This window comes from Brassica rapa, chromosome A05 (assembly GCF_000309985.2).
Source record: "Brassica rapa cultivar Chiifu-401-42 chromosome A05, CAAS_Brap_v3.01, whole genome shotgun sequence".
Classification (NCBI taxonomy): domain Eukaryota; kingdom Viridiplantae; phylum Streptophyta; class Magnoliopsida; order Brassicales; family Brassicaceae; genus Brassica; species Brassica rapa.
Window position 1 is genome coordinate 4,463,601 of NC_024799.2, and position 9,222 is coordinate 4,472,822.

The 9,222-nt window shown below is 32.4% G+C and overlaps 1 protein-coding gene across 1 annotated transcript; it reads right to left on the minus strand.

Moving 5' to 3' along the window:
* Positions 1–189: 189 nt before the first annotated feature.
* LOC103867260 (pentatricopeptide repeat-containing protein At2g36730) lies at positions 190–7,564 on the minus strand. Its single transcript, XM_033290920.1, has one exon. It carries the CDS (start codon positions 3,476–3,478, stop codon positions 1,970–1,972), a length of 1,509 nt encoding a protein of 502 aa, XP_033146811.1. The 5' UTR covers positions 3,479–7,564; the 3' UTR covers positions 190–1,969.
* Positions 7,565–9,222: the final 1,658 nt, after the last annotated feature.

Genomic DNA, 9,222 nt, shown 5'->3' on the forward strand with positions numbered 1-9,222 from the left:
ACCAATCACCCCCATTACTTGGATTCAGTCAATACAAGGCTTATCATTGTATATAGTAGGTATTAGATTATTTGTTTAACGTATTTTTCACTACAACCCAATTAGGTTACTTATTATGAAAGTTAAAAACAAACCTTATTTTGATAAAATAGTATATTTGTGTTTCTACAAATAAATCCAACAAAAAGGTTCATAGAAGAGAAGTTATATTAATGAGGGGACTAGTTCAACAATAAAATAAAATACAGTGAAAACATTACAAATCAAAATTCAGCATCACTCATAAACGATAGGATAGTATCAAGTTTTATAACAGATATATAGCACAAGCACACAGATGGAGACTGGAGAGAAAATATAAAAAAAACATTAAAAGGCAAATAATACAAACCAGGGGAAGTAAAACTATAAACCACAACACAAGTTGAAAAGAACTCTCAAAGGGAAGAAGATACACACATCATCTTCTTCAGTCCCACTTAGAAAGAAATGCCAAAGGATCCGATCGAGTTGCCCTATTCACATAGATAGGAGAACCCGCTTGCTGAGACAGCGGGTTTCAGCTTCCCTAGGTTCTTCATAGAAGAGCCAACACCACCGTCATATTGGTGTTGTGGAAGAGGGTTTCCTTTGATGCTTTTATGCTCTCTTTATAGACTCGCACACATAGTCTACATGCATGTCTCAGCAATATTTTACATCCTCACTCTACATTTGAAAAACAAAATGATGGGTTGAGAAATATGAGAATCTTCCAAGGGATATGCCATATTTCCACAGCTACTTTTCACTTCAGCTTCAATCACACTCACATGAATATACCTTTTTGTCATAAATCATTTTGCTTTACTTTCTTGCTTCTTTAAGAAAATGGGATCCGATTTCATTAGTTATTTTGTTTAATGAATACATTAATAATACAATACCTACGAAATTAAACAAAAAAAAAACACAAGTGTGGAAGTTCATAAATCCTAAGATGGATCATAAGTATGCGATGCCTACAAACCATCAAATAACTAAAATATCGGGCATGCATTTTTTGTCTTTGTTATTCTGGTTCGTATTCTATACCTAAGATAGATACATAAACTATTAAACACAGAATAATCACCATATTAATTACTTTGGTGATGATCAATTGTTATGTTGTTGATTCACGTTAATATGCATCAGTGGATGTTTCTATGTGAGAGTGGCTGATTTTTGTTTACTTTGGTCGTTAGTACTTTTGGAACTCTAGTGTAAACCACTCTCTTTGTATTTCATTTATGATTGTTTATAACATTTTAGAAATTATTTTCATTATGAATCCTGAGTTTAGTTCAGTTTGATCCTTTTGAGTCAAATGAAACCTACCAGCGACTGGTTAGCCTAAGTGATAAAACTAATGGATTACTTAGTAAAAATTTGGAGTTCCTTGTTGGAAAAAACTGCTCTAAAAGTATTAATTTACATAATTGAAACTCGTCCAAAACAATAATTAAGAGTATGTATCTCATACGTCACTATAAAACTAATGCAACACTAGAAGCAGAAATCAATAACAATGCTTTTGATTTGACTTTTTGCAACTGATTTTTTTTTAAAATAAAATATATTTGTGAAACTATATAAGACATGAATTGAGAATGTTCTGTTGGATATACCATATTTCCATTGTTTACGTTTTTTTTTAATTGTAGCTCCAATCACACATCCATTCATATTTCCAATTTTAATTTTACACTTCCTATAGATTTCAATTACATTGTGATTGCATTTATAACGTGTCTGAAAGAAAAGTAATACATTGTGACTGATTATATATTTTGTAATTTATGATTAGATAAATAATTTTTGTAAATACATGAAAGTTTTACATGACGGTTGGTACTTCATAAAACTTATAGATTATAAGAAAAAACTTTCCTAGCCATTCATTATCCTTACAAAATGTTAAATTTTGAACAAGTTTTGTCTCTACAAGTCAAGAAAATGAATTTGAATCACTGACCATATAATTGTCACTTATCAAATGCAACTTGAACAAATCTAGTAACTCATAGACAGATACATACTCAAAACGAGGATCATACCCTGAGAAGAATCTATGAACTGACCCTCCCAGAGCCAGACAACTCTCCCCAGCTATCTTCTTCAACTTATTCTCCTTCATCACTCTCCTAACTTCCGCTGCCTCATCCCACATCCTCGCTTCCGCAAACATATTCGCCACAATCACCAAATTGCCACTCCTCTTTGGCTCCAACTCAATCAACCTCTCTTTCACTTTCTCTCCAATCCCTTCCCCATCTTCATCGTGATGGACACTGCAAGCAGAGAGCAGCGTCCTCCAAACAACCGCGTCAGGCTCAAAAGGCATCTTCTTTATGAAGCCATACGCCTCGTTTAATCTACCTGCACGTCCCAAGATATCTACCATCGCCCCGTAGTGAATCATCATCGGTTTGATCTTGTGTGTTCTCTCCATCTCGCTGAAGTATCTGTACCCTTCCTCCACCAATCCCACGTGGCTGCAAGCGCATAGAACACCGAGAAACGTCACGTAGTTTGGTCTCACCGATGATTCCTTCTTCATCTTGGTAAAAAGCTCAAGAGCTTCCTCCGCAAATCCATTTTGTGCTAACCCTACGATCATCGCACTCCATGTCCAAACGTTTCTGTCACACATTCTCTCGAAAACTAACCTAGCATACTCTAACCCACCAGACTTTGCATACATATCGACAAGCGCAGTACCAAGTCTACAGTTCAACTCCAACTCTCTCACCATAACCTGCGAATGCACCAACTTCCCCAAGCTCAAGTTACCGACACAAGCAGAGAGCAAAACCACCATTGTCGTCTCATCAGGACAGAACCGTGCACCGATCATCTCCAAAAAACACGCATTCGCCAAATTAAACTTACCATTCTCGACAAAAGAAGTCATAATAGAGTTCCAAGAAACAACGTTTCTCTCAGGCATTTCGTCGAACACCTTCCTAGCATCCGAAGTTTTCTTACAAGAACCGTACAAATGAATCAGATTGTTCCCGACATACACATCGGAATCAAACCCATGTTTCAAAACGTCGACTTGTATCTGTCTCCCCGCCGTGAGCCCCAGAAAGGAAGCGCAAGCGTTGAGAAGAAACGGAAACGTGAGCTTGTTGGGTTTGATTCGTCGTCGTTTCATCTCGGAGTAGATCCGAATCGAATCTACAGGGGAATCACTTGAAGCGTAACCTCTGCTGAGCATGTTCCAAGTGGAAGGAGACGAATCGGAGGAGTGAAGGAGAAGGGTTCGAGCAAAGGTGAGGTCTTTGGAGTGAGATAGTGAAGAAACACGTACAAGCTCGCTGATGATAAAGCTGTCGGACTGGAGAGCAGAGAGATGGACTTGGGCATGGATCTGTAAGAGATGTTTGATGGAGGAACAGAGTTTGAGGAAGACAAGGCATTGATGTTTCTTGGATTTGAAGCTTGAACTCATAACTTTTGGCGGTTGGAATCTAAACTAAAGAGCTATTTATAATCTATCTATTTGGTTTATTTAACCTTGCAGAGCTTGGGATTAGCTGCGAGTTCGGTTTAGACGGTAAGGTCGGTTCGAGTGATTTGATTTTTGGTTATTTCGGTTCGCACAAAATCTAATGAAATTGATCAAACTGAAATTTGGTTCGGTTCGGTTTGATAAGCAGTCTAATTTGTTTTTGCTCTCTCTAAATTTTACCAAACTCTGATTACGGTTTGATTTTAGTTTAATTTGGTTATAACTTTAGGTAATAGATTAAATTCAATTAATTTGGTTCGAAATTGGAATGTGATTTCAGTTTAGTCAAACCGGTAGGATTTAGTTATAATTTTTTTATAAGGTAAAATATAACTAACCGATCATCAAACGATTCAAACCAAACCAAAAATCATTGCTTAAAGCAAACCCTTAACCGAAAATAGAAATTATTTATTCGATTAAGCAAGCTTGTTTAATTTTCGCTGGCCAAATCTGTATTGCTATACCAAGATTGTTAAATTCTGAGTAGTGAAATTGTGTATTAGTTTTCTAGAAAACCATAACATACTAATATCACACCTGTGAGATTATCAAGTTGCCACAATCACTTTTCAGGTGAGTTAATACGAGTTAATAATTTTCGCAGGTCTAGTTTGTTTTTTTATATCAAGGTTTTCCACCAAACATAATTAATAGATACATTTGAATACATGCAATAAGCCAATAACAAATGTTAAAGTAGAAACCATATAGTTTGTCTTCTTATACCAAAATTATCAACTGTTGTATTCTCGAATACTTACATATCAGAAATCATCTCTCCAAGGAACTGTTCGTTTCAGAACTCAGATGAACCATTCAAATGAGAGTTTTGTTCGTTTAGGCTCAAAGTTTAACATTTTGTAAGAATAGAGACAAGATTTGTTCAAAGTTAATTTTATATCTAGCATTGTTTCGTTCAGTTTTATGATCATGGACCCCATGTTTATTTAAATGCTATACTATACTTATAAGTATTGTAAAACAAAGTAATGAAAATGAATTATGGTCTTCATCATGATTGTGAATCTAGAGCGATTATTAAAGATTGTTTGGAGTGACAAAACTCTCAGTCTCCAAATTTGGATAATAAGAGTGAGTTGAAACTCTACTTAATCTTTGAACTTGATCGATGTAACTTATAGAAAAGCATTAACAAATTTAATCAATCAATTATTTTATTAATATGAAAAGCATGAAATTGGTTGTTAACATCATCCAATTAACATTTTTGTTTTGTTGTTTCATCTCGGAAAGTGTGTGATACTTCATCCCCATGTTGGTCACTTATAGATAAGAAAAAATGAAAAAAGTAAGTTGAATAAAATAAACAAATATTTAGGAAAAATGAGAAAAATAAGCAAAATATGAGCAAAAATAAGCAAACAAATGGTGAAATCAAAAGTTTAAGACTTAGAACCAAACTAATAATTTACTAATAATAGTTATACCAAATAAGTGAAGAAGACGAAGAGTATTAAAATTTTAACTATACACATGGTCTTAGTTAAGCAGTGACTACGATTTGTGACACATAAGTAATTTTGTTTTACTTATGTAGATTGGTAAAATTTTCTCAGAGATTAACTATACTTTTAAAAATATTAAAGTATATAGGTATAGAATGAGGAAGATAATTAAACACATGAACTCTATTGTATATAGGAATATGGTCTTGTTTGGAAACTAGACATGAATGTGACTTCTTATAGAAATAATCTATATCTCAATATTTTTTGTTTGTATCTATGCATCATGATTATTATATATGTTAGTAAAATCCGATAAGTTCATCTTGTTTGAGGAAACAAGGACTCTTTCCCTAACAAATTCATGAATTTCATTAGCATCTTTTATGTTAAAAAATTCAAAGATTATCATAAACAGAACATGAATGAATATATGCACTTACATGTAGATTCCAAAGTCAATTAGGATGAGATTTTTGACTTGTCTTGACGGAGTAATGGCATCTATGGCATCTTGAACTTTGGTAAAATCTCTACAGCCTTTGGAGGATACCTTGAAGACAAGGTATCCATTTGTTGTGAAGTTTGATAAGTGATCACAATTGGTTGGATTGTGATCATCTTTTCCATGGTCGAATGTTTGTTGAGATTGAGAGATCATTGACAAAAAGACAAGAAAGAAGATGAAGATAGACAAGATGAACAAGCAGAGAAATGATTTGTCAAGTGTGAAGAGGGTTTTGAAGATGACAAAGAGTAAGAGAATGAAGACCTTATTCTATAAGACTGACTCACTTTTAGCTAGTATTGATGTCATTAATACTTGGCTTACACAGACTATAATAAACCTTAAATTTTTCTTTATTCTTCTTAGCATGTATTTTTATTTTTGATAACTAGTGTAACGAGAGTTTGTACTTTTCAGATTATATTTTGGACCATATAATTTTTGCATAGGTATAGTTTTGATCATGATACATGTGCCACTCATCTTACTTTAGTTTCTACTTTTTTTTTGTTAGTCTGACATATATATAAATGCTCAATTTTTTTTATTCTTTTGGGTGCTTTGAGATAAATGAAAACTAAATATGGACATTTTACCCAGACTCAAAAATCCAAAACGGGAACCGGCATAAAAATATCTGATCCGAAATAAAACCAAAAATTTACAAGTACCTAAATAAGTCTCAAATTCCTCTACCCGAAAGAATACGAACCGAAAAAAAACCGATCCAAATAGATTCGATCCAATAAGAACCGACCCGAGTAGACCTAACCCAATAAAAACTGATCTGTACCGACTTAAAAGCATGAATATCTAAAATTATGACTCCATGTAATTTATTTTCTACCTTTTAGTTTATGATTTAATTGTAATGAATTTTTCACAATCTCTATTATTATGTTGTAACATTCTCAAGTAATATGAAAAAAAAATGAAATGTCAAAATAATGTGTCTTAAAATGTTTTGTTTCAATTATTAATAATTTATTTTTGGTTATTTTTAAAAAAATTAGATAAACATTATGGGTTTCAACTAAATTTTAACCGATTTTGGATCAAAGAACCGAACCGGAACCAAAAGCGAATTATTCTCCTTTTTGGAGTATTTATAGGTATAAAATATTTAGAGTCGAACCAATCCAGAACCAAGAGAAACCGACTCTATACATAAATAAATATTTACAAATACTTAAATAGGTACAAATCTCTAAAACCGGAAGAACATGAACCTGATAAAATTGATCCGAATCCGAACAAAAAACGCCCATGGTTAGTGAAAACTTTGAACTTCTGATTGGTAGAATATTATGGAAAACCTAAAATGATCCAAAGTGTACAAAACTTAAATAAGTTTAAATATTTACAAGAGTTCTATATGTGTTTGTGATGGAAAAAAATGAATTATAAGGTTTTAAAGGATTGCTTAAATATTGCTTTCCCATATTTATAGTTTGTTTGTAAGTGAACAAATGTCACTAAATTATATGGTATAAAGCTTGTATACTACTACGTTTGTAAATTACTTGGTGTATAGTAACAATGATATAAGACTAAAAATGCCAAGCACTAAAAAAACTATCAGACAATAAAATTATTTGTTATATGGTAACTCGTCTGGAAATGATACGTGAAATATATAAATTGATCGCTACAGATCCCCTATATATTAATTGAGGAACATTTGAAAAGATTAAACTCAATTTTGTAATAATTAAAAAATATTTTTTGCTTATGTGTTAATCAATTAGGTAGCTAATTAATCATATGTGTCAGCCTTACATTGAAATTGAAAAACATGTTGGTCCAATTCGATTTTTATCTCACTAAAAACATTTAATACCAACTATAAGATATCATATGATATTAACTAAAGTAATGTGATTATTTATTATGTATTATTTCTTTAATCAAAATCTACGGAATTACCTAATGTGATTATGATATATATAGTAATTAGTGATTTTTAATAATGAAGATTTGCTAATAATCTGTATGCTTTCTATAATTTTTGTTTAATTCTTTACTATTAAAATAAATTACACAATTACATTAATCATATATTAAAATTTTAGTTTTTTTGTATAAGTTGTATTTTGAATTTTTTAAAACGAGTATAAATTACTAAAACTGTTAAAAGTCTCACATAACTTTTGTGATCAATGTTTAAATTTTTTTCTATAATAAGATACAATGATACTAAAATCATATAAATAAATAATTTTATTTTAATAGGTGTTTATGTTAATATATATACTTCATATCATTTAAATTTAATTATATATCATATACGATAGATAAGATTGATATTTTTTATTTATTTATTCTTAAATGGCGAATAAACAAGAACGGTCATTTGATTTATATGTGCAAGCCAATTTATCACATAATAGTAATAGATTTCTTAGTTATTTATATATAATTATTATTTTATTATTTCATATTATGCAGAAAAATATAAAATAAGTATTTATTCTGCACAAGGCGCATATCTTAACCTAAGTATTTATCTCTTTAATAATTTTTAATCTTAAACATTTTCTAAATCTCAGGCGAAAATAAAAGAAAGAGATAATAAAAATCAATATTTATATCAAGCAATAACCAAAATGACACAAAAAGAAGAAAAATATTAAAGATAGATAAGATTGACACGTGAATGTAAACTTCTCATAACCATAATTAACTTTTAAATTGCTAAATCATGATATAAAACCGAGCTGACATAGTTTCATTGTAACCAAATAGTAGGCATGAGATTCTTCGACCTAAACGTTAGGTTTTTATGCGATAAATAATTTTTTGACCTAAAATATTTTTAAAAATATGATCATTTCATTAGTAAACAAATTATGTAATTAACAAAAAGTTCTTAAAAATTTGTTTAAGGGCCAAATATATTAATTCGTCAATAATATAAAAAATTTCTATACGATTTTTCTTAAATAATTTTCATATAAATTTACAAGGCGCATGTTTTAGCCTACTTAGTATGTGTAATGATAATAACTAAAACGAATCGGGTGAATATTAAAGATCATTGCGCGTTACACGCGCCCACAATTTTTTTCCCAAACCTAGTTTCACATCTTCCTTCGCCTTTCTCCCGATTGGCTCTCCGGTGCCGTTTGGCGCTGTGAGAGGGCTCTTGCCGACCCCGTCATATCCAAATCCATCTCCAGCGTGAAGATCTGTTGGTGTTGTGACTCTGCTTCTGGTCGTTGTCTTCGTAGATGACATGTTCAATTCGTCGAAGCTGAGAAGGATTCACGACGCGGTGTCTCTAGCGACTGTGCCGCTGCTTCATCCTCCTCTTCACCAAAGCTTTTGTCACTCCTGACTCTTCTCACCGTATTGGAAAATAAATGTCGCTTTTGGTCTCTGCCTCCAAAGGCTAACCGGGTACGTGTCGGCTGAGCTAGATGTCTCGGGACCTCGGACTGGATGCGATAGGGTCATCTCTGTCACTCCGCTGAGTCAAGATAAGTCGATTAACTATTGAGTGATGCATTAATTTAGCTCCTCTCCCCTCCTTTGTTATTGGTGTTGGCATTGCTTGTTAGTTTAGATTGGAATTGCAGGTTTATTCGAGCTGGTTGTGGAGGTTCTTCGTTTTCTTGGAGAATCGGGTAATACTTTGCGGTTGGAGGAGGTAGTAAGACTCGGGAGGTGGTGATGCCGCCCCTTACTCTGTACCGACTTAGAGGGCG

Excerpts from the sequence above, each read along its gene's own strand:
- LOC103867260 (XM_033290920.1), bottom strand. The coding sequence starts at position 3,478 with ATGAGTTCAAGCTTCAAATCCAAGAAACATCAATGCCTTGTCTTCCTC.